This window comes from Perca flavescens, chromosome 1, assembly GCF_004354835.1.
Source record: "Perca flavescens isolate YP-PL-M2 chromosome 1, PFLA_1.0, whole genome shotgun sequence".
NCBI lineage: Eukaryota > Metazoa > Chordata > Actinopteri > Perciformes > Percidae > Perca > Perca flavescens.
The window spans coordinates 37,086,462-37,112,658 of NC_041331.1; the positions used below are offsets into that span (position 1 = coordinate 37,086,462).

Below are 26,197 nucleotides of genomic sequence, written 5' to 3' on the forward strand. Positions count from 1 at the left end.
ATTGTAATACAGTAATGGAGTCCTGTGACGTTCAGTTCTTTCTGGATTGGAATGATGCTGCCATTGTATGAAAGCAGGACTCCTATGTGAAATTTTAAAGGAATTTGCAGACTTGATAATAATGAATGGATGACAATTCATTCCCTGTGACAGTTTTTTGGCTTTCTACATACAATATAATGCATGTGGCCTTGTCAAAGAACTGTTAAGGGTTCATTAAAATAGAATTTTCTGCAATGAATCTTTATAATCTTAAAAATATTATCTAATACAGGGTATATCCCCGTTACCCAGCTGCTGTTGTAAAATAATTATTCAACTTGAAAGTATCACGCTACAATATATGTGTATTTTACAAATACAGGTAATCAGCTATTGGTTTTTATTTTATTTTAATTATTATTATTATTTTTTTCTTCTTCCTTTTTTCTTCTTTTATATGTGGTCATTTATTGTTTCTGTATGCAGTGTAATTCCAGCAATGGTATGCTACCTAATTTATATAATTTCTTAAAATGCAAAAAAACTAACAAACAAACATTATCTCTACAAGACGTTCTATCCCAGAACCCCAACCCATAAAAGCATGGGCATTTTTTTTAATTTATTTTTTGAAGAATATGTTTTTTGGGGGCATTTTTAGGCCTTTATTTGCCTGGACAGCTGAAGACATGAAAGGGGAGAGAGGGGAGGAATGACATGCAGCAAAGGGCCGCAGGTCGGAGTAAACTTCTATATATGGGCACCTGCTCTACCAACTGGGCTATCCGGTGCCCGAGCAGCATGGGTATTTTAACACTCTATTAAGTACAAGCATCATCCTGTCTTCTGGTGTATTTAGGCGCTGGTGGGAATGTCTAGGACTTTCAAGTTGATTACTAAACATAACTAGGAAGACAATCAAAAAACTTTTCCAAAGGGTACAGCTTACAGCAAGTTGTTGGCAGAGGCTTGCACTGCTGCCTTTTAGCTTGTCCTTGTCTTTATTAGGGCTGGGACGAGTCGTCAACGTAATCGATTATGTAAATGCATTAACATAAATAATTTGCGTTGATGCGTCACACGTAGAAATCTATAAATAACCGGCTGCCTCCAGCAACAGCGCAAGTATGGATTCCTCGCAAGTTCAACAACATGTTGAGAAAAAGGCTCGCACACGGTCTTCTAAAGTGTGGGAGTATTTTACTCTTAATGCCAACAACAATGTGGTAGTCTGTAGACTTTGTAAAATGCATAACTGAGTCAGGATAACAGCAGCAAAACACGTAACGTAAGTTCTGCTCACCTTTATGTCCCTTTCCCTCCCAAGTAAAGTTTAGATTCTCAGCCCGAGCCCGTACTTGACCCACGGGCCGAGTCGAGCCCATACGTCCCGCCACTATCCTTGGGCCGGGCCAGGCCCTTCATCAAGTATTTTTTTAATCATTACTTTATTAGCCTAATTGGGTGGGGAGAAAGCTATGGGTATATGTCCTGCACTGACTTGAGTGTGAGGTAAACTGTGCTAAAATCGTGTCTCCCCCATCCGTCTTCGATAATTGCGCAACAAAGCCAGATTGTTTCAGATATCTCACGAGTCCTTTAGAACGTCAGTTATAACGGCTCACGTATTAAAAAATTGTTGGGTTTAAATCGGGCTCGGGCTCATAATTCCAGTTAATGTGTCGGGCCGGGCCGGGCCGGGCCCGGACACAACGTGCACGGAATGTGTTCCCAGTAGTAGCCCAACAGGTATGTTAGTCCGTTGATTCGTTTTAATGCCCTGCTATGACTTAAACATCATCAAACGCTGTCAGTCTGCAGTGTTATTTTTTTCGTGTACCATCATCATGAGTGACCCAATAAATTACAGACTGTTATATTAGGCGCTCTGCAACTTGCCTTATGTTGGATTTATTTGATACATCTGATTTCATATGTTGCTAAAATTGCACTTAAGATTAAAAGGTACAAGTGCTTATTCATAATGTTACCTACAACTGTTAAAAAAAGAAAATACAGGCTACTCTTTTTGTAGTATGTTAAAAATTAAAAATTTTAATAAATAGAGACCTGAACCTTATTGAAATTAGTTTTGTGTAAATTGTTAATAATTGAGCAATGGGAAAATAATCGCTAATTGAAAAATGAATCGTTAGATTAGTCGACTAATCAAAAAAAAATAATCGCTAGATTAATCGTTTAAAAAAAGAATAGTCTTTATCTACCTTACTTACTGCCTGTCCTCTTTGTATCTCACCCCACCACTAACCCCCCGACCCCCTCTTTCGACAATATACAGAATATACTGAGGAGGAGTGGGCGTTGGTGCTCATTCGTTCCCTGTCATTAAATCCTTGTTTTTACACGGTGGAGGCAGAGTTCCCACAGAGAACCTGATTGATTCACAGAAGTACAAACACAGCCAATTACTCTTTAATGCTACTGAGTGAGAGCCAATTCAGCCAGCGGCGCTCGCCAATGCCACAAAAGACAGACGCACACCGCCGCTCCAATCTTAGCAGGCTGAATAAAGACAAGGATTATCTAAACTGGTCCCAATTAATACATCACTTTCTTTTGCATTCCGCCTTTCAGCGCACATCACATTAGCTTTCATCAGCGCTACATTGAGAACATTAATGGTAATGACTTGACAATGAAGTGGTCTGTGGTATAGGATGAGTAAAACCTTCGCGGCACATCACAGGTGTGCATTTCCATGTTTCTCTGGCTCCTGGTGTTACGTGTGACCAAACTCAGCAGGAAAAAGTAAGCAGAAGCTGTCAGTTTTAGCGGATTAGCAGTAGCATATAAGGGCAGGTGCTGCACTCCGGGTAGGGACACATCGTTTTTTTCCTGAGCTTATCTAAAAACCCAGGACAGCCACACACACACACACACACACACACACACACACCTTCAATCCTACTGTGGAAGTCATGCAGGCAGACTGTGCCCTTGATTAGCACATTTCCAACCTCTGTGGATATGATTCCTGCAGGTTTGCACTCCCAGTGATGTGTCTGTATTTCTGTCTGTTTGTAGCTGCAGCCTCCCACCACCATGAATTTGTCCATTTGTGTGGCTGTCAGTCTGTGTACTGGTCTGACCCACCCTGAAGCCAAATGCCCGGCTCATCTCGGCTCATCTGCAAACATATGTAGGATAACAGCACCTCAATCGGCCCCAGCAACATGGAGAGTATGAGGTAAAATCCCCCACGAATGACTTCCTAAATCCTAATTGGATACAACGTTATCAACTGTGAACATCTCAGCAAACAGGGCTCAGGACACACTATATGGGAAGCCATTACTGAACCAGCAACCAAAAACTCCAAGAGGGAGTTCAGAATAACTGAAAGGACAACCAAAACAATGACATCTACAAGGGTCAGTCAGGTTTTTAGATATCAGTCTGAAATTTCTGCCACCATCTCAATACCATGGAGGTGAGTGCTCACAGCATTGAAAAACAGTTTTTACTTGAGTGAGTAAATTACTGAGTAATTACTCAGTAATTTATCTCAGAGAAAACTGTCCGCAGTGAGGTCTGTACATTATCAAGAGAGACCAGGATGTGTTTCTATTCAGTTTATTTAAGAAGGGGACAGTGCAAATCAATAAAATGCATGATTGTACATGGGTTAAAAGTACCAGAATTAGCCTAAAGGCTATTTTTCATCTGTTGTGTTATGTAGTGTCAAATACTGTATGTCTCTCATATACAATGCTTTTGAGGCAAAAATCTCCAAAAGGTGCAATCGAGGAAGTAAAAACTGGCTTCCTTAAAAAAGAATTTTTCAGTGTGATAAAACTTTATATATTCTTATTAGAAATAAGAAATCTTGTAAAGCACCATATGAATTAGGATGTGTAGTGGAATTTGTAATAAATAAGGCCCTAAAGCCTGTCAAATCTGACTCCAATTACCTAATTCCTGCACCTTCTTACATCAGACTTAAGTTTACCAGAACACAAGGAGTTTACTCCAGCATAAAGGCCCAGGCCCACCGACCAGAAGGCCAAACCTCGGCAGAAAAGGCAGTTGGACTGATCAGTCTCTCAGAGTTGGCCAAAAACGTGCCTCGGAACACACCAAAGCGACGAGACGCAATATGTCTCCATAACAGCAGGCGGCGCTAATCTGTATTTTCACACAAAAATGAAAACCGGCAGCTATTTGGACGAACGCATCACGTGGGTCTGGTTTCTCCGGAAATTCAAAGACAGACTGGCATGGCGGCTTGTTCGGAATACATCTCATATTGTACTAAAATAGTTCACTGAAAAATGTTTCTGAAAACATTTTAAGCGAGAAATAGGCCATGCAGTAGCACTCTACCAATCAGATTGGTCATTTGAGTGCGACAGCCGGCAGTGCCCGCCATCCGATTCAACATGTCAAATCGGCCAAAATGAAGGCAGACGGCTCCTCGGACGGACGACGGCACGGAACACACCGAACAGACTCGAGTCACTGACCTCACCAGACTGTCCGACGGCTGATTATCGGCTTGGTGTGTCTTGGGGTTAAGAGTTACAACACAGCTGTGGGTTCACAAAACTAAGTTTCCCTAGAAACATACATCAAGTCAGAGCCCGGACACACATTTTGTTAATAAAATTATTTTAAAGTCTTTCAAGGTAACTGGTCTTAGTCATAGTAAAATATTCAATATTGTTAGCTACTGTAGATCTGACAAGTAGTAAGTCTGAAAAGTGATTTGCATGGTTGTCACACTCACATCCAAAACACCTATTAAGAGAACACTAGATGACCAGCAAAGTAGGATTGCTTTGTGCAGAGCATTCACAAGAGTTTCTTCCCAGAGGCTGACAACAGCAGGACTCGTACTGCAATAAAAACTTTAGGAAATGTATGACATCTGTTTTAACTCCATATATATCAAATCACAAGTGCAACAACATGTTCCGACACAGGCCTGATCAGGTTTGCTTTGCTTTTTAAGGATCAGACAAAACTTAATATAGGCAAGACAAAAGCAACACTGCATTTGTCTTTTCCTCTTTTGTATTTTGTTAAACTGGTAAAGACTCCTTATCACTGCATCAACAATAACTCTAAGCAAAGTGGATTTAAGAAAAATAGCTGCGCTTTTTTTCAATTATTCAAACAAGTTTAGTTAGCCATATATTAAGATTACTTTTTATGTAAAGAGTGGTGTAACTTCTTTCCATTCATTGTTGTTATGAGAGAAAGTAATGTGTGGATGAATGGCAAGTTTGTCGGCTAAAAAAGTCACAGTTTTTCCCATTTGTTTGTCGTCAACAGCCTGGGTGATACTGGCACTTTCTTTTTTGCCCTTTGTGACCAGCAAGTGCAAAATGGACAAGAAATTGATTACTGCCACTCAAAACCCACTTTATAGATTTAAAATAAAACACTGCATGGACATCATTTGAGAATGATGAGGCTGCATCCATTGGTAGCACTGATAGTTAGCTCTAAAGTAATTTCATCGAGCTTACTGTACATTCAATTAATGCAAGTCGATGTAATTAGCTGCAGCTGCACAAGACAAGTGAGCTGAACAAATTTTTCTCTGTTTTTTTTTTTATTGTCAAAATATTCAATATGTAAATTGTTTATTTTTTTCGTCTGTGAAGTTCATCATGTTGCATGACCTCAACCAAAAATGTGTGAAATGTGTTCAAGAAGCTCCGGTTGCAGTAACTGTAACACTATTAGCACCAAAGTCACAGCACATTATCAGTGAGTGGTAAAGCTAGAGAGAAAGAGAGAGAGAGAGGAGAAAAAGAGCTAAAATTCTGCTGCGGTGTCAGTGGAGATTGACTCAGGGACATCATGAAGTGCCTCCCCAGAGCCTGTTAGCTAAGGGGGACACATCAGAGAGTCGGTCCCTGAACCCTGGGAGTTCGGCTGCTCCGGAGCTAAATGAAAGCAAGCTGAACAAACAGAAATAGCTGTTACATTTCTTGTGTCGGCCTCCCACTGGGCTCTAATCTTATTACCCATAGCAGAAAGAAAAACTGTGTGTCTGTGGGCCAAAGAAAGTGCGGAAGAATGCAGCCTTAGCCGGTGATTGACAGCAATGTGAAGTGGAGAGGGAGTCATAACATTTGATCAAATGCATGTTCATTAGGCCCAATTAAACTTTGCAACGAATACTTCAAACAAAACACACAGCTGGTGGAGCTGTAAAACAAATCAGCGTTTATATGTGAAACAAGGGCAAGTCAGTGTTTGATAAGAGCTGCTGAAGAGTTACAGCGCACAACTGGAGCTAATGCTGCCATTAATGAAGGTAGAATGACCCATGAGGGTTCTTAACAGCAGGAGGATTTTCCACAACAACCTCCTGAGACCATTTCTATGGAAATAAGCTTCAACTCTGCATATGTGAAAATACTCGACTCGAGCGTCTTACTAACGGCTCTGACTTTTCCCTAATGCACTTGCCCATAAACATTTCCAAGGACACAACGTGGTGATGGAGCCTTTAATTTGAAACATGGAGAAGAAAGGAAGTGCACAAAAGAGGTACTTGAGAGGCTATATAAAAAATTTAAAAAAAAAAGCCTTCCTGTAGAGTCGGAAATCATTTGGGTATATTGAGAAAAAAAGGTCCATATGAAGCTGAGAACAAATGCAATGAAAGACATAGATGCACTATCTAGGTGCACTTTGGTTCAACATTAGACCCATGCTGGGATTTCATCCACAGTGGAAAAAGATATACAGAGCAGCCCCTGTGGTAACAACCAGCCATTTGGGAGGAGGGTCCCTGCAGCACTCAGCTAGGAAACAGGGAACTATGTTGTTTGTCCTCAGCTGATGCAACAATTGGCAACATCAGCAGCTGTATCACTCTCTATATTCAAAGCTTTATTGTCAGAAGGCTCAACCCAATGTGGACTTGTTTTAGGGTTACAATTAACAAGCTGTCAGCAAAACAACAACTGTTAACGTTTGACTGTGTTGCTGGTACTCTAGGAACATGACTGACAGAGTAAACAAGAGCTCATGAGGATAATAAGCCTATGATGAGCCCATGAGCACAAACGGGACCAATAACAGTATGCTGCATGTAGCAGCAATCAGGTGGTGTGACACACTGAGCTGGAAAGAGAACACAACCCGCGAGATGTAGCCGGTACTTTTTATCAATAGTTAGTAGCGCTGTTACACCGGTGTCACAGTGTTTACGGTATTCCTGTCTCACAGGCTTTATCTGATTGTACAGCTTCGATCTTAAGCTATTGATTGTCCTCTTTCAGCACATACTACTTTATTTGCATTTACATACATGCTCTATTTTTTAATACCTTCCTGAAATTTCACCAGGGTATACGGTATAGGACGGTATTTGCGTAAAAAAAAAAAAAAAAAAAAAAAAGGTAAAAGCTGAGAAGTCATTGCAGCATGTACATTGCCCAGCCTACAATGCTATGTGTCTTACATGCATCATAGGTTTAAATACCTTTGGCCAATAGAATAATGAATAGATATGAAACTGGTGGAGAACATGGAAGGGTTGCAAAAGGTAATTTCATTAAGTCCATTAGGGCAGTAGCACTTCATGTGTCCATGCTGTTGCTTAAGCAGAGCCAGCAGAGCCAGCAGGAAGCCTGTTGACAAGACCAATCAATAGAAACCAGCGCCTTCTCCCAGGCGTTCTCTCCAGGAGTAGAAAGTATTTCCCAAGCTAGAGAGAGGAGGAACAGCTGCCTTTATACCCAGTATGCAGAGTCATACCAACTGGACTCATCTCTTAAGATAACCTAGGAAGATGTCAGCCCATATGCAGTAATACATCTTTAATGGAGTAAATAAATACACAGGACTTGGTGGGCAGGCTAATGAGGCACAAGCCATCATTAGTGTGTGCCTATGTTTGTGTTTCTACATGTGTGCATATTCTGCATATGCAGGCACATTCCTGCCTCTGAGATCAGGCAGATGGCTTTGCATATTAAAACACACTGATTCGCCATGTTCTCTTGCTGGGTGTATGAATCAGGCATGTGTCACACATGCTGCAGCTTCATTGATTTGTAGCGCCCGAGAAAAACATTTGTCTCCTTCTTCTTAGTGTCATAAATCAGTCAAACTGGAACACACATTGGACACATACTGCTGCAAACAACTCAACTTACACTTTTCAGTAAACTGTCCACTCTCCGTGAAGTGAAGTGTAAACAGAAGAGCATGAAAAACAAGCAAAATTAGACTAGGCTTCAAAGAATTACACATTAATCTGAGTCTAAGACATTTGTGATGTTTTTCAAGGTAAATAACACTAGTAAGGGCAAACAAAAGTCTTACAAGTGTTTAAATGGGAAGACAAAGGTCAGTATAACCTTTAACAACAGGTGGGGTGCCTCATTCTGCGCTTACCCAAAGTTTTGACACACTGGAGGACAATATCCCAGCCAAATATCCCATTGAGAATAATACGTTTTCTTCTTAAAGACAGGGAGAGTATAATTATGGCCCCACAAGGTGACTGAAGGCAAGACAGAAGGCGCAAGCTTGGCTCTGTTTAAATTCCCTGGTCCATCCTCAAACAGCCCTCTGATTACAGTACAAGTAAATAATCTCATCTTTAGTCATTCAGCTGCACGTTAAAACATTTATGAGGGTATAATGGTCACATTTAATGACAGCTTAGAGCCACAGCCAGACCCAATCTCCGCTTTATAAAGTGCAAGCGGAGAAATTAATTTGTTCTGTAAAACATCTATTAGGATATCAATGTCACCCCATCAGCCTGCTGAGTTTTGTTTATAACTCAAATAAAACAACAAGGAAAGATGTGATTGCCCGAGTCTGCGGTGTAAGACATGTTATCCTAAGCCAATTTAAGTTGGAGGTGAGAGTAAAGCCATGTCAAAATATCACCATGCTGTGCAGCAGGATTCCAGCTAATCCAGTCACAATAGATGTTTGAGCTGCCTTTAGGGAGCAACCCCCAAACAAGGATAATGCCGACACAGCCAATAGAGCCGTTGCGCCCCGATTTACATAGTGGATCTAACAATCAGCCTTTCCCAGCCCTCACTTGTATGGGAGTGTTGTGGATTGGAGTGGAGCTCTGGGTAAACCTCTTTACCATGCAGAGCAAACAGAGACGGACAGACTGGAGGGCTGGTGGCTAAACAGCTCCTAAGACATTTAGTGATTTCAGTCTGCTGTTGATCTGACCCAAAGACAACCGCACCGAGCATCGAGCAAATCCTTCAATCTGCCGACTGCCGCTCCTGAGACTCCTGATCAAATAAGGCCATTAGCTCTATCACAAGTACTCCAGCACATACCCACAGGGGATTTTACTCTGCCAAGTCCAAAATCAAGAAAACTGGATGCACTTAGTGACTTTTCCAGAAAGGCTGAGATCCCCTGATCTCAGATCACGTTTTCATTGGAAAAACCCAACAGACATTAATGCAAACAATAGCTGCTGTAAATTAAGATAACCATAGTTCTGTAAAAAGAAGGGCTGGGTTTCGTTTAAAAAAATACAATACCAGTACCAGTACCAATACCATGACTTTGATACCGGTTCCTAAACGAAAATTTTTTTCTATACAAATTTTATAAAAACAAAAAGAAATTACACATCACGGCACAAATCTTTCTTTTTTTCTTCAGCCCCTACTACATGAGCCCCGTCTCTGTGTAACGTAGAGTTTTTCCTGCGTGCCTCTAGTCTACGACATGTAACGTTAGACAGCCAATCACCAGCATTATTAGATCTTGGTAAAAGCATGCTGTGGGCTTATTGGCTCACTGATGCAGATGAGATTTAGTTCTTAGGTATTGACATATATGACGAGGCATTTTTCGATACTCAATACTTTAGAGCCAATTCGGTCGGTGCCTTAAAAGGTTTTGAATCCGGTACCCAGCCCTAGTAAAAAGTAGGAGTATGCAGTTTGGGATGGCTAATGTGCAAGGCATTTCCCTTCCACTCTACAGACCTGGGTTAAATTCCCAAATATATAATACTTCACTTGCAGCATTTAAGTATTACCAAAAGTTTGATGTTAGCAAAAGAAAACAACCTAAATGGGCCACTCCTGCGCCATCGCACTGAATACAAATACTGTCAAGTGTCCATTCTGTAAAAGCATGCCATGAGTTTACAAACTGACTTTGTACCATGCAGACAGCACATTTGGTTTAAAGTTTATTTTGGGATTGTACAAAAGTCAACTTGCTGACTTGGTGTCGCTTCAAATAGGTAATTTAACACTGTGAAAATTACGTTGTTAGCGTCTTATTCCTTGTTATTGTTACATGTTATACAGTTACTGAAAATCTATTTAAAACTCAAAGGTATCCTTTGACAATGGGCAGCAGTACATTACTGGTGCCATATTAAAGGTTCAACTGACCACAGTGCTTTCTCAGACCAATCCTTGTTCCCTTTATAGCCACTCATCAGTGTGTTAATATCAGCTCATTAGAAATCTCAGTCTGTGGCCCACAGCCAACGTAAACGTGCTCCTTAAAAACGAAAACGAAATGCTGACACACTGTCAGCCACACTGCTTTTAACATCCAGAGCTAATAGATACTAAGAGTTGGTCACATGAGCCTGAGCTGGGTAAAGTATAGTCCTACCTTCACAGTAAGTCGAATCCCCGTGGATGGAGGCATAGCCGCTCTTGCATTCACACTCTGCTTTAGTATTCCGGTTTTTACACTCCGAGTTTTCTCCACAAATGAGTCCCTCTGCGCAGAAGTCATAACCTGAAAGGGAGGGACAAAGGAGGCCTTGATTTATTTTGGCTTGTACGCAGAGATAAAAGCAGATAGATGCACAAATGAGCAACCTTGTTCTTGTCGCCCACAAGAAGACTGATGTATAAAGTTTATGACTGCAGTAAATTTGTGGTGCAACAATAAAAGTGTTGGCTTTCACAACAGCATATACACACACACAAACAATATTTAAAAAAACCATACACACACAAAACATGCTGCTCATGTAGGAAGATCTCAGAGGATGTCATCTCTCTAGCCAATAGAGTAAAGGAGCCACTAGTGGGTTGATATGTAGCACAGGACGGTGTGTTCTTCTGGTATTTTGTGCTGGTTTTTAAAGGCTGCTTGTAGTAAAAATGTACTATCCTACTTCGACAGTCAGCTAGGTTCTCAAATAACAAAAGAACCAAATGTGAAAAATGTCTGCAACACAAACTGGCTTACTGAAAGAGTCCCCACTTCAGTCAGCTGACACATTTTATCTACAGAAAAATATTACTGCACATCTACAACGTGAGACAGGTGTGTCGGAGGGGGACAAGCAGGTCAAAAGTTGCAAAGAAAACTACCGCACACTGTTTAACTTGCAAAAAATATATAAAAGTGTTGGTACTAGACTAGGCAAATAGTGTTACAACATGAGAAGTCATCTTTTGTAGGAGGTGACTGTTTTTGGTGCACCAATCAACAACTTCCACATGAAATCAGGCATAAATACATAACATTCATTCCCATATCCATTACTGTGTGTGTGTATATATATATATATATATATATATATATATATATATATATATATATATATATATACATACACACACACACACACACACACACACACACACACACACACACACACACACACACACACCGTTATTGTCTCTTTGACCGTACAACAGGTGCATGTTCATTAATTGTTTATGGTTCATTGAAAAAAGCATGGAAAACATTGTTTAAACCCTTTACAATGAAAATCTCTAAATTTATTTAGATTTTTACAAAAGCATCTTTGAAATACAGTGTCCTGAAAAAGGGGCGTTTCTTTTTTTTGCCGAGGTTACTTTTCAAAGCAATGTTTCAAGGTTACAGCAGTGCAGGAGACACTAGTGCAGTGACAAGATCAGGATCCCTGACTGGCTTCCCACCTGCGAACAAAAGTATCTATAGGAACACATGGTACTGCTACTGGGATTAAAACCTGGGAACTTTAACCCTGCACTCCCTGTCTACCACAGTAACCGATCTTTTGTCAAAACCAGACTGAGATCCTGCACGTGTACAGAAATGTGACATGACAGAGAGACAGATGCCCTGAATCTGTCTGACAGATAAGAAAGCAGGCAGAGAGTAATAGTATGAGCTGATGTTGCCCATCATGTCCTGTAATGAAAGATGGACTGGCTGCACATAAAGGCCCTGAGAGGTAGGGAATTTGGGGAGCCACTACTGAGGAAAGAGCTGTGTCTGCATTTTTCTTCCTCCACTATCTACAGCAGCGCCCGACGGACACTGTAAACATGCAAAAGGACTGATTACACAAGGAATAACGTGTGTAAGTGAGCGTGTGTGTGTGTGCGTGCGTGTGTGTGTGCTCATGGTAAAGTAGTACAGTTCTGCTCTGACACTGAAGGGAGAAAAGTACATTGCAGTTGGGTTAGCGATAGCTAGACTTTTTTATTTGCGTTACACAAAATCAGGCCCATTTCTGTGGAATTATTATTTTGTTCCATTTCATTAAAACAGAGGGGTAGGAACACTCTATGACGATTGTGTAATTGCCAATTTAACAGAGCCAGCGTGACTTTGAGGATCTAACAGCGAGGCACAAGTACATGTCAGAGTGGTGGCAAAGTACTGAGTCACACAGTGGAGAAGAGGTCTGGAGATGATTGGGAAATAATGACCGGCTCTGAGTTATAGCGACAAGTGGGTGTGTGTGAAAGAGAGAGAGAGAGAGAGAGGGATAGAAAAGAAAGATGGTTGTAGAGAAGAGGCAGTGGATCTATCTTTAATTGGTCTATACAATCTCCTCTCGCCTGCACTTCTTTCCTCTCTCTGCTGTCCTTTCCTCTATACTCTATGCCTTCATTCTCCTTTTCGATTCTCTACTTTGCTTTCTTCTCTTTTCAACACAATAATCCTCTATTCTTATCTTCCTCTCCTGCACCCTCTCTTTATCCTTCACATTTCCTTTACTCTACTCAACATATAAAGTCTTATCCTCTCTTTACCTTTTTTTTCATCTTCCTCTCTCCTCTCATGTGCTTTATTATCTTTACAACCCCTCTAGCCTCTCTTCTTTCCTTTCTTTTCAACGTAGCAGGTCTAGGTCTTTATATATCCTCTTCTCTCCTTGATTTCTTCTCCTTTACACTCTTAACCGGTCATCTTCCTTCTCTTATTCCTTCGGTTTTTGCCTTGCCTTCTCTTTCACATTCTTTCCATCTTCCTCTCCTCGAAATACAGTGAGTCTAAATACAGTAAGCGTGCAGCTTATCGTACCTAAATGAGAACGCAATTTCCTTTGCTCAGAACCTGTCCCGGGTTTCTTTCATTATGGTTCTATAGCTGACAGTCTCCTAGAGTGTTTACTTATTGTATTTACTGAATTACTGGTGGCTATTTACCCTGTAGTTGCCAAAGCAGCGGGGTCAGGCAAATTGGCATAGCAGGTGCTCTATAGCAGACAGACCAATCTGCTCTGAAAGGTATCCCAGCCAAGAAGCACTCGTATCCGATGGGAAGGAAGAGAAACTGAATTATTGCAAAGGTGCAGCCTGAATCAGCAACCGGCAGACTGGCTATGTTTACTTCTCGCAGCGGCAGGGGGATTGGAGCGGGATTTGTGCAATTGAGAATAGTGCGGGAAGCAGGAAGACATACCTCTGCAAACATTGCAGCATCTGCCATCTGGTAAGATCTGTTCACCGACGGTGCAGTTGAGCTCCGGACAAGTTTCTGTGACTTTCACCATCAGGCCGTTCTGCAAGGACAGGACAAAGGCAAAACATTTACAACTGCTTGGGTCAAATGTGTGAAGGTCAGCGCATTAAAAGAGATCTTTGCCGGAACAATTATACCAGACACACACGATCTGATCTGGACTCAAACCAGCAAGCTTTTCCATTACGAACCCACCTCTTAAAGCTTTGGGCCACCTTTCTTTTTGTGGTATTTTTGCCCTTTCATTGACCAAGTATGTTTGCCTGTCAAAACGTAACCAGGCAACGCTCATGTCAGTAATTCGTGGAATGGTCGTATCGAAGTAGGGAATTCCACTAACAAGCCGCATATGAAAAGACTAACTTGACGCGAGAAGGTGCAAACTTGTCGACATACCCCGCCGTAGGACGACCGAGTGATATTGAGAACGTGTCTTTGCTTTACAGGTTAATTATGATCATTTTTCAAAACCACTTAAAAGTAAATATATGCTTGTCCTTTAAAGTAGAAAAGGCGCTACATAAATCCAGGCCTTTTACATTCAAAAGGACATATATTCATATGTTAAAAAACAGGGCATTACTTCCTGACTGAATGAGGCTGCCATGACAACAGAGAGGGTGGAAAGTAAAGGCTGTACATGCTGCTCACATTCACAAAGAGGGCATGAATACAGATAGCAGCTAAGGTGCAGATACGCATCACCAAAGAAGGGAAACAAAGGTAGATCGAAACTCGGCGTCATCTTCCCCTGGGCCTTTAAAACAAATAGCAGATACATAGCAGCAGTAGCAGCCCGGCTGGCATGTCAGAGCTCCTGTGGTCCCCGCGATACCTCTCAAGGTGGGAAGTATCGACTCAGTTTCCCAAGATTTCTCTTTCACAACTTTCTTCAATGTTGTGCTTTCATTGGAACCGTATTAACAGCTTCCTCCCATCATCTTTTTATAGTACAGTCGCGTTGCAGCGTGAGCCTTTAACCCTCTGAGGTCTAAGGGTATTTTCAAATATCTTCTTAAATTTACCTTTTTAAAGTATTTGCATATAACTGACTCCCATGGGTTTCATATCAAAATGTTCGGAACAAACTCAGCTTTCCGTAAAGTGACGCCCACATGTGTTCTAGGGCAATGTGTAAAGAGATCATTTGGCGCTAAAGCTGAAACGTTGAGGTTGGCTTTTTTGAAATTCCTCAAATCTCTTTTCTGTTGAACAAATTGTTTTTCGGTGCTTGAAATGAGTTTACCAAAGTCTTACAGGTTATTTATGGTTCAATAAGTAAATAAATGTTTGAAAATGGAATTGTGTAATATCGCTTTTTGAGTAGGAGTTTTGTCCTCAGAGGGTTAATCAGGGTTAGTCACATTATTTTCTTATGAACTCGAGAACTAGTATTTTCCTGTTTCCTCATTGCTTTGGTTTGCAAAGTCCACACTCATCAGAACTGTTTTTTGCAATTTTTTTATGAGAAGTTTTGATAAAACTTCTGATATCGAACAAAAAAAGCAGCAAATCATCAACTTTGAGAAGCACCTATTTGGTATTGTTTTTGCCTAATAATTGTGCTTAATAAACAATTTATTATTGTTCAAAATGGCTGGCAAATTTCAGCGTTTCAGCACTAGTATTACTATTCTATCATGTCAGCCAGCCATGATGAGATCATTAACACCATGAGCGAAGGAAGCACAATTTTGGTGACAATTTGAGCTGCTGAGTGTTACTTATCCGTCCAGATGGCACAGCATAGGGGGGTGTCGTAAGCCCCTTAAGGCATATTTGCGATTTGTGGTATTGGGCTATATGAATAAAATTGACTCAACTTGACACATCACCAACCCCCAATGTCATTCCTTTCGCTCATTCTCTCCATATGTCAATGCATATATTCATTGTTGCTTTTCCCATTTCCCCCCTCTCCTGCTGTGATAGGGAGAGGACAGAAAGATGATCTGACATGCAGGAATGACACAAAAAAAACGATCTAGACACACATGCTGAAACACACAGCTAAGATATTATATAGAAGGACCATCATGGACCAAAACACTCACACAAGAGGGACCACCCCCCCAAAACATTTCCATGGTTCCTTTCTTAAAATAATTAGTCCACAAATTGGCCACTTAGTGGGGTTTACATCCAGGAGTAATGGATGGCTGTAATTGCTTGAAACAAAGCATACAAACAATATAATGATGTTTCGAGGGGCCTGAGGGCTAATGAGGAGTTCAGGAATCCACAGTGTGACTCTTTGTGAGCAATTACATGCATAAAACCCTATTTTTATCCTTAAAATTGCATCTTTAAAGATAAATGGCTTCTCAGTGGAGAAAGCTCACTTCTGTTCTATGATGAACTAGAATAAGGACTTTAATTATAATCCATGCAGTGATGAAGCTTCTATTCAAATCAGGCCTTTGTGTTTTAGTGTTCATAAGCTATTCTAATTACCTGGCTATCTCGCCATTAGAGAGAAAGAAAAAAGGCAGATTGAACAGATTGGAGGGAGGGAGGGAAAGCTAATATGCCCTGCTGGCTAATTAAATAACACACAGAGCAGTCCACCACACACAATCAAAACACTGAAAGAGAAGTGATGCAAGGTAAACCTGATTTCAGGGCAGAGGCTAAATGCTGGAGAAAGAATAGTAGAACTTAGAACATTACCTTGCATTCCCTGCAGCTCCTGGATAAAAAGCGCTGGCCTTCAGAAAAGGTTTGCCCCATGTAGGTGCATTTCGCTGTGGGCACAAAAGTCGAAAATAACTGCTTCAATAACACTCTATACGGTAAGTACAGTAACTATGAAATATCCGGATGGGAATATTGATTCAGGCAATATCTGCTGGTGTGATACTCTCAAAAATAGCGAAAAATGCTTTTGACATTGCCTGTGGTAAAAAAAAAAAAGTTTCCAGTCTGAAGTTCTGCATAGTTAATTCTGTCAGAAACAAAGTTGTTCTTGGCTAGTGTGCATAAGCGGAGAGGAAATGTAACAGTGCATTAAGAATACAACAGAGGAGACCCTTCTGCATATTCCTCTGGCGATAAAGCAGAAATAGAAAACGAAGCCTATGATATGAAGTCCTGCTTTTCTCCTCTCCAGGGTGGAAGACCGCTGCTCCATCGTTCGTCGGTGCCAGAGCTCTGATGCTCACAGGGGAGGTAGAGGAGGAAGGAGCAGCGAGTGGAGAGATCGAGGGAGGCAGAGGAGGGCTGGCATTATTCAAAGACGAACTATCCTTCAGGGATTTAGTGTTTTTGCAGGATAGCAAGAGAGACAGTCGTCCGTGGGTCTGTGAGCAGCTACCAGAGGCTGTGTGCTTTATACTAGAAATAGTGCTTCTATTTCAGCTTCCTGTGATCTGCAGATAGTTCACTCTGGTTTCACTGTGCCAGCTGAACATCGGCCACAAACAACATGTTTGTATCTACAGTGGTTCTAGTTGTAGTAGTATGTATGTATGTATGTAACTATGAATACAAAAAGCCTGTGAAAAGTTTAAGTGCAGGTTTTCTCTCTTTATTCACTACAAGTCCAAAATGTTAGAAAACAGCACAATTCTGCAGCACAAGTGTTACAGTTTGTAAATTAAAATGACAAGTATGAGTCCAGACTTTGGACTTAAAACGTGGCTGGGGCATCTGTTATTTTCCTCAAACTGCTGTACGTCATCCCGTTGAAAACCTCTTCTTCGTCGACTAGTTAACTTATGTGTTGAGCGCCACCTCGAGGAGCCATGAAGTAGTGATGCTAGGAGCAGGGACATCTATTTACAGCGCCTCATTTTGTTAATTAAAATATCGATAATTGGCGCCAGCGTGTCGATTATCGTATCGCACTAAGGGTAAGGAGATATTGCCGTATGGATATTTTGTCCCACTTCTACTGTAGGACTGTCAAAAACCCCAACATTGGTGATTTGTTCAAATGCGAACAACCTGTTTCTCTCCACAGTGCTCTGTCATCTCTGGAGTATGGTCTGGCTACACCGCTCATCTATTCTGGGATAGATATCGAATCACAATTCTGATGCAGTGACGATGCCTTATATAGATCTGATATCAGAAGGAGAGGGACATGTCATGGCTTTATTCCAGCACTGGACATCCGGTATGCCAGACAAATGTTTGCCTGACAAGCGAACCTTTGTGTTTGTGCGAATAATGACTGTCTCCTCTCACTAGCAAAGAAAAGGAAGTGGCATGACACGGTTATACTGCTGCAAAAACGTCCCAGATGTTCTCAAAATTCTGGAAATAACACAAGGTTACTAGTGTAGGTATTAAGCTAGTTAGCCAGGAATGCTAATGTTTGCAGCTTACATTAGAGCAGATATATATACACAGTTTAATCCATTCCTTACTTCTTGTGTTTTTTGTTCTGGAAAGGCAAAAAAAATAAAGAAAAAAAGACACTGCCCTCCAAACTCTATATATACTGAGTATTGCTCTTCATAAGGCATGTTGTTTCATCATAGCTTCAAAGCTCGACAGACCTGCTGTGCCTAGTTACGGTTGCTTAAGTGGGATTGGAAAAACACAGTTTGAGAATAAGGTTAAGTGAGTGGTCTATTATACACGCTTTTATCAAACCTTTGATTGTCATTACTTTGTATCAATTGACCGGAAACCATTTAGCATCCCTCCTGCTATGTGGCTTTTATTAGCCCTACTTCATATTTACAATCCTTAGGCTTCATTTACATTGCTACGTTTAGGTTTAAAAACGAATATCTTTTGCTACGTTAAAGTGTAACTCTAGCCAAAATGCAACCTAGGGTCTTTTTGTGAATGTACCCGAGTCAAACTTTTGTTTGGACACAAGCATCAGTTTTAAGATTTACCGTATTCTCGTTTTTTGGTCAAATGGCCTTTTGAATAGGAGTGGTAGGGGCACTAAGAAGGCTCGACATAACATGAAACTTTGCTCAAAGTATCACCAGGGGCTCTACCCCTAACGAAAGCGTTGAGAACATTGTTTGTGTTCCCACAGTTTACTAAAAAAGGTTTTGAACAAGCTCTTGTTGTTTCCGGCCGCTACCACCTCGGCAGTCAAAACGAGTCGATATCAAAACAAGTAGCCACAGATTTAGTATATCCCTCGTGCACCGGTGTAGTTAAGGTGTAGAGCCTCTGGTGATACTTCAAGCAAAGTTTCATGCTGTGTCGAGCCTTCTTAGTGTTTTAAAAATAGCTATTTTGAGACTAGCATAAAAGTGCCCCTAGCTCTCCCATTCAAAAGGCCATTTGAACGAAAAATGAGAATACGTTAAATCTTAAAAGTGGCGCTTCCGTCCTATATGTGCTTTTAAACGAAAGTCTGACTCGGGTAACATTCACAAAAAGACCCCAGGTTGCATTTTGGCGCGAGTTACGCTTTAACACCTCGCATTCACACTGCTCTGGTGTTTCAGAGCACCTAAAACGGAGAAATTTGAAATCACTTCTGACCCGTTTTGGTTTGGAATCTGCGGGGTTGTGTTGCCGTCTCAACGGACGCAAACGGAGACCTTTGGCAAAACCAACACTGACGCCAACCTTTTTATCACCTGATTGAGCCTTATCAGTCATGACGTCTCGTTCTCTGAGACTAAGCTACTAACATTACCATGGCAACTACCATCAACGCACGGCATATACATGTTGCCTCCGGTTTACCCCGGCACGCACAGTTTACAGGTATGTTGATGAGATATGCAGTTTGGGCATGTTAGTTTAAACGGAGATTAGTTCTACTACTGGAGCTAAAAACACTTTTGGCTCAAAACTCCGCTCAAAAACCAAAACGTAGCAATGTAAACGTAGCCGTAATGTGAGGTCAATCTCACCTTTTCTTGAACTGTCGTAGACTCTTAGTATTTAGTGAGCCAATGTAGTGGATTTGAATAGTGCTCATGCCATGGTGTAGAATGAGCAAGATGAAGGTTATTTAACCTTTATTTTATTTTTTTTTACCACATTTAAATTATCATCATATCTTTCCACTGCTTTGCAGAAAAACAAAGGAACAGCAATCAGCAGTTGATTTGACCTGAGCCTATTTGCGTAGTGTGAAAGGTATTTTTGTACATGAGCTGAGGGTTTTTTTCATAGGTTTGGTTTTGAACATTTCTTCTGCATCCTGCTTGATCTAAATGTGTGCTGCTGATACTTACGTCTGCATTTCTTGCAGCAAGTCCCATCAACATGTACAGGCAGCAAGTCCTCTGAGCAGTTTGCTGGAGGACAGAAAATCCTGCGACACTCCACCACACCATTCTGTAAGAAAATTATTATTTATTTTTTTGTTGTTTAAATATACAAACGTCAGAAGCAAAGAACCAATGATCACAGTGAACATACGGCTTTTGCCCGGAGCACTGCCAAAAATCCACTTCTCCTATTTCCCTTTATGTCTCAATTTACATTTGCGTAAGCATTCATGGGACATTGTTAGCCTCGTGAGACCGTCCTGATCTCGCGAGCTCCAGTTTTCCACTTGCAGATCAGTCTGGCATCTTGAGATAGAGAAAATTTGGAGCCGTTCGCCAAACGAACGTGGTGATAGACAGATGGTTTATCCAATCAGCTAACCAGTATTTTCAGACAGCAGTAGCCCTAATTCCCACTCGCTAATGCTTTTTTTCTCTTGGATCCTTCTTTTGGAATATGGTCCGGGAAACTGAAATGGTGCCTTTTATTCTTAAATTCTCGTTACACAAACGGCAAATATCCTTTACCGACATGTTGCTTGCTTGCAGGAGCTAACAAGCTATGCTTTGCCTGCAGCAGCAGGGGCGGGCTTGTGGTTGTATTTTCATACGCTTCGTGGATCTTATTGGTTGATTTGACCCGTCTATCACCAACATAGGTGACAGATGGTTCATCCAATCAGCTAACCAGTATTTTCGCCCCTTCCCAAAAGTTCTCCAACGGAAAGTTCCCAGATGGATATGCCGAGCAAATGCGAAGCAATCCATCTGGTGGAGTCAGGTTAGGACATTATCACATTACTGGAAGAAAAAAATATATAAAAAATACACTCTTTACTCTAGCCCAACAACAACTCTTATCCAATGCCAGCCCTGAATGGCTAGTGCTCTCTCACTTTAGCACCATGCAAACTAACCCAAAACTGTTCAGAATCACACCTTCAGAATGCAATCTGAAACTCAAAGCTATCATATTCCAGAATAAAAAAAAAAAAATTATAATGTTATACAATCAGATTCATCACAGAGCGCTGGATGGCGGATACTGAAAGTGAGCGGCCAGCTGATAGCAGGTAGTTATTCAGGCCCTGAAGGACTGGCTTCATTTTTTTAGGCTGATATCCCTCTCTGCGAGCGCCTCTTCATTTCATGAATCATCGGAAATGGTTCCCCCAGGACGCTGAGGTTATCAGTTAATGGCATGTCCACAGGAGGAAAGCAGACCGACTAAACTCCACCCTGTGCTTGATGTGCAATGATGCAGCAAGTCTAATTCTCCAGGGCTGGGGTTGGCCTGATTCAACAAATTTTAAAGTCTGGCTCCTATGTATGAGTGCAGACAGGGAGGCTTATTAGGGGCCGCTTGTTAGGGGGCGGGCAGGAGGCAGGGAGAGATATTGCAGGGGCTGGGAACTATGGAAAGACAAGTTAAGGAAGCTAAGTGTTGAGAGTGGGGGAAATAAGGGTTGTACTGACTTTCCATTAAAGAAAAACATCTACCCTCAGAACCTGCTACGCCATTATGTATCATCAATCTGTGATGCTGAAAGTGTTCCAGAGGTGATTTTGTTATCAATCTTGTAATTTGCCTTTTTTGGTGTACCCACTTTCCCTTTGACTACGACTGTTTTTCCTTTGATTACATACGAATCACTGTTGATATTAGACTAGGATGAGGGTGACACTCACCTTACATGCACAGTTCCTGCAGTTCTCCGGCTCCACCCACAGCTCCTTATCACGGTAGACCAGGCCGTTGGCACTGCAGGTCCTCTCGCAGTGACAGCCCTCCAACTGGGTCAGCCTGGACTCTGCGTAGTTCAACTGAGGATGAGCACAGAATTATCAAAACCAAATATATCGTCACACAAAACCAAATCAAAATTCTGAGTGTGCATGCAGGTTAACCCCCCCCCCCCCCAGCCCTCTGGCGTGCCCCTGGTCGGTTTTCACAGAGAGCTGCTCTGCTGGGAGCCACTCATTAGAAGGGCACGTAAAATAATAAGTCATCATCATTCAGCTCATGCTCCAGACCTCAGGCTATAATCTACTGAAAATGAGAGACAGGACTGACAGCCCCGATCCTGCCGCATTCCTCTTTTATTTCCCCACACTGATCAGCCGTCCTTCTTTAGCTTATTTCATGCTCAACACTCTCCACGGCTGTCTGTCGACAGAAGTGATGTTTATATGACTGACAACAGTGTCACAAGCCAGTGTCACAGGGAGGGGCACAGAGGGTGGGTTGCACCAACCAGGATTAACTTTCCATGTGGAAATGAGGATTTAACAACCCGGTCTCTTTAAAATTATGTTTACATATTACCAATTTCTGTTTGCCAAGTATGTTTTCTAAGAAACAATATTGCTGTTTTCTTTCCAGTGACGAAAAGTTTTTTGTGTCACACGGAAGTCATGTGGAAGAGTTCAGGACTTCACACTGCGGTTTCCATCCTGTGTCTTGTTATGTGGGTTTTGCAACAAAAGCACTTGATTTAGGGTAAAGGAAGTGTTGACTGAGTAAATATGTCCCGTCTCTTGCTTCAGGTTATCTGTTGACCATTTAGGAAATAAAAAAATACCATGATATTTCCTTAATCTTAACTAAGCACTGTGAGTGCCTAGTTTAGAGCCTCACAGTGCTTGGTTAAGGTTATAAAATATTGTAGAAAAAATAAACGAAATATGGTGTCAGTCAACATTTTGAAATGATGTCTACAATGAAAAATTTGCGACTTTGCCGATACGTTCATTCAAAAAGTATTTCTTATTTTGTTAATGAAAAAATGGAATTCAGGTGGCATTGAATTCTTTTCTGTTGAAGATGTTTAGTATATACAGCATATGGTAAATATGTATAGAAGACAGGGTTGGATTAGTTTATCAGCCCTGTCACTCCAATAAACTCAAATTGAAACCTTTAGCTCGGTTTAACTTGATTGACATACCCTAAGTGAAAGTCTTACATACGGTGAGTTTTAAAGTTTTTAAATCAAATTCCATTTTTTTTAATTAATTTATTTATTTATTTTTAAAAAGGAGCAAAATAAGTGAGTCAGCTTCTGGAGAAAACTAAAGAAATGTTTTGATACCAATCGTAGGACCTAATAGTGTTGGTACTACTGAGTTGTCAATAATCTGGCATTGTGCTGATGCAGTTGCAACAAATAAATGTTGGATGTTGTGAGCAACAACTGGTGTACATATCCCTGCCTCTCTCTGCCAAATTATTTTTTTTATCCCCATCCTATAAAAGCGGCTTGAAAGCGCTGTATTTTCCATTGAATACTGAAGTGCATATTTAAGTGTTTGGCATGCCTAGCAGAGTGGCACTATATCCATGGTATTGCAAGGGGGATTTAATTATTGCATGTTTTGTTTTGTATAATCAACAAAACAAAAAAACATCCCCTCCCTCTGCTTTATTCACAAATTGCACCCTTCATACATCTATAAAATACAAGTACTGTCTAACCCACATATTTAACCAGAGTCCATTCTGAAAAGTGGGAAGGTGAAGAAATCCAAAGGTTCTATTGATCGGAGCAGCGTACTGTAGGTCAACTCCGAAATTGTAGGTCCACTAAAGACACTCGACGCTGCTCTGCCTCCGCCCCCTCTGCTGCTCCTCTGAGACCTGCCTAGGCCACGGAGTCAGGAAGAGGGCTCGCTGCTAAATGATAGAGGCTTTTCAGTTTAAAAAAGAAAAAAAATATGGATGTCACTGAGGCTTTATACTTCATAAAGAGGAGTCCCGGCTGGATGCAGGAGAGCTGTGTGAGCGGTAGGGATGTGTACCATCAAAGTCCTAAACAAAATGTTTGAAAGGCTATTTCAAAGGCTGGCAGGCTGCCTCGAGGCACCACAGAGGAATACCTTTCCTGTACAACGTGAGCATCAAATGGCACAAAGGAGTCAGAGGCTAATAGGCATGTATCTCCTATGGTTGATACATGAGGCAGAGAGACACGAGTGAAATAATAAAATAACAGCTAAAGACAAAGTCTGAATGGAGGAGGACAAGGTGCATTTTTCTTTACCTTTAATGTTTTGGTTTGCCTGCATGTCTGAAGGATGACACATTTTCTGGGCACCGATCAGTTTTGGGCCAACAAGCAATTCATTAGATTTAATTTGTAATTTATTTGTGGGATGTCTGCCATCGAGTAATTATCACATTTTAGCTGTAAAAATGAAACAAGCACACACTGAGACTCCAAACCCTGATGATAGCATTACAGGCTTAATAGATCAGTGCTTCTTTAAATCTAAGTAATACAGGTAAGGATGTGTTTGGGTTTACAGCAAGTAGGGGAATCCTTCTCTCTCAACCTTTCAAAGTCAGCCTAAATATTGTAATACAAATGTGTGATTCCCACTGATGTGTCATCTGGAGTTTGCGGTATGATTCACCGGTCTGTGCTCTCTCTCTCTCTGCAGGTGGGCGTCAGAGCAACACCTGAGGGTGTTCCAGGTTATTTAAGTCTGGATGCAGCTGGCAGCCCTCTCTCTAGCTGACTCTCTACTTTGCTGAAGTTTTGCTTCTCTCCTGGTTTGGCTATGCTTTTCACTCACGCACCTCCACTCATTGACACCATTGATTTCAATACTCCATAATGGGAGTACTTAGTTTACCCCTTTAATTTGGCATACTTTGGTTTAATTTGTTTTGTTCCTCGATGATGGTGTGTCTCTCGTTTGTTGAGGCCACTTGAGCCAGGTCATAATTAATGCAATGAAGGAGAAGTGAGAAACCAACTTTGTTGCAAGCAACAAAGAATCCCTTCACAGCACACACAAGAAAATCATGAAATGTATGATAACCAACCCACTTCCCATGGTTGAAAACCCACTACACGTTGCCAAACATGTTTAATTTGCAAAATAGTTGTGTTTCTGTACAAGCATTTTAGTGAGTTGAAGGAACTGGTATTTTTCAATTTGCATCTTAACTGGATTTACACCTTACGCAAGGGGTTAACAGCGGTCCTGGCATTAATATATATGCCGTAGGTTTTCATTTATAGTCCAGCGTAGATTTCAGCCACTGGGCCTGCAACACTAGACTGCTGTAGCAAATATCTTTGAGAGGGGCCGTTGGCTACAGTGTATTTACTGCAGCTATGTTTATATGTTTCATAGATACGCCGTGACCCCCTTAAAGCTTTGGTGCGTAACTTTTTGATATTAACGAACGTCTGTGACATTCAAGCCATTTCCAAATGAGTTGCTACAAAGCTAATTAAGACTATCCGCTCCAGAAAACTCTCTCTGTATTTCTCAGTATGGCTATGTTCAGAAAGTAGTCATCCGGCGACTTTCGTGCGCAGAAACTCGAATGAAGATAATGACCTCTTCTGAAGAGTCCACCATGTTTTTTTAATCCTCCATGTCCTCCTTGACTACTAGCAACTGTGTGGAGGAGGGGTGGGGCGTGAGGGGTGCTGTGTGCAATCACTGAATGCCTGTATCACGTGGATGGGCCGGCAGATTTGTTGTCATTACTTAGAATTCCTCATGGGGGCGACAGAAGCTACGCACCATAGCTTTAACACCATAAATCCAATCGTATTCTGATAACTGTGTTCATTCTGACAATGGGTCACCTTCATTGTAAGGATTCAGGAAACACCTCCACCAAAACAAGGTATCCTAGGAAAGCAGCACAGGTCTCCTTAAACTATGCAAACTTACTCATAAATCATCTAAAACCTTGTCTCAGAGTCCAACCCACAGTAAAGACAGAAATTAGCCTCCTGGGTGAGCTATTGTAAGTGCATAGGGAGCTACTTTGGGTGCAAATTGCCGGAAAATCAAACTGGCTATCCTGCAGTAAAAAACAAACATTGATACAGCTGACGCATGGACCCTGAATCCTCTGTTATTACTAAGAACACCGGATAGACTCAAAGTCGCTTTCATGGCTGACACGCGAGGGAATCCACTGCAGCAGCGATGGAGGCAAACGTTAAACAATTTATGCATCATTTATTTTAATAGCTATCCTAAGCAAATGGCTTACTTAAAGCTTGCTGTGGTGTGAAGGCCATGCATCTCCAAAATGTCAGCTTCTGATTAATTTAGAAAAACAGCCTTTGTGACGATTCACTTTTGAGACAATGCAATGGGTTATCTTATTGTAGGATGAGCGTGAGAATGGCAGGAAGATACGCAGTGCTTACAGATGAACCGGGAGCCTGGAACATGGCAGGGAGAGTTACGGTTACAGTCAAGAGAGTCGTTTTCACACGGCCCTGAATATCAAGCAGCATAAAGGAGGAGTTTATTTGAAAACTCAAAAATCACAAAATCTGGGGTGG

General features: G+C 41.3%; 1 protein-coding gene across 4 annotated transcripts in view; it reads right to left on the bottom strand.

The window, feature by feature from the left end:
* LOC114571527 (protein kinase C-binding protein NELL1) overlaps positions 1-26,197 on the bottom strand; it is a 208,514-nt gene that overhangs the window by 75,416 nt on the left and 106,901 nt on the right. For all 4 annotated transcript variants that reach the window (XM_028602625.1, XM_028602546.1, XM_028602772.1 and 1 more), the window contains exons 8-12: positions 21,567-21,701; positions 19,842-19,944; positions 16,351-16,424; positions 13,621-13,720; positions 10,594-10,722 (exon numbers count right to left, since the gene is read on the bottom strand). In XM_028602625.1, the coding sequence (XP_028458426.1) occupies positions 10,594-10,722; positions 13,621-13,720; positions 16,351-16,424; positions 19,842-19,944; positions 21,567-21,701 (541 nt within the window). The remainder of the gene's footprint in view (positions 1-10,593; positions 10,723-13,620; positions 13,721-16,350; positions 16,425-19,841; positions 19,945-21,566; positions 21,702-26,197) is intronic.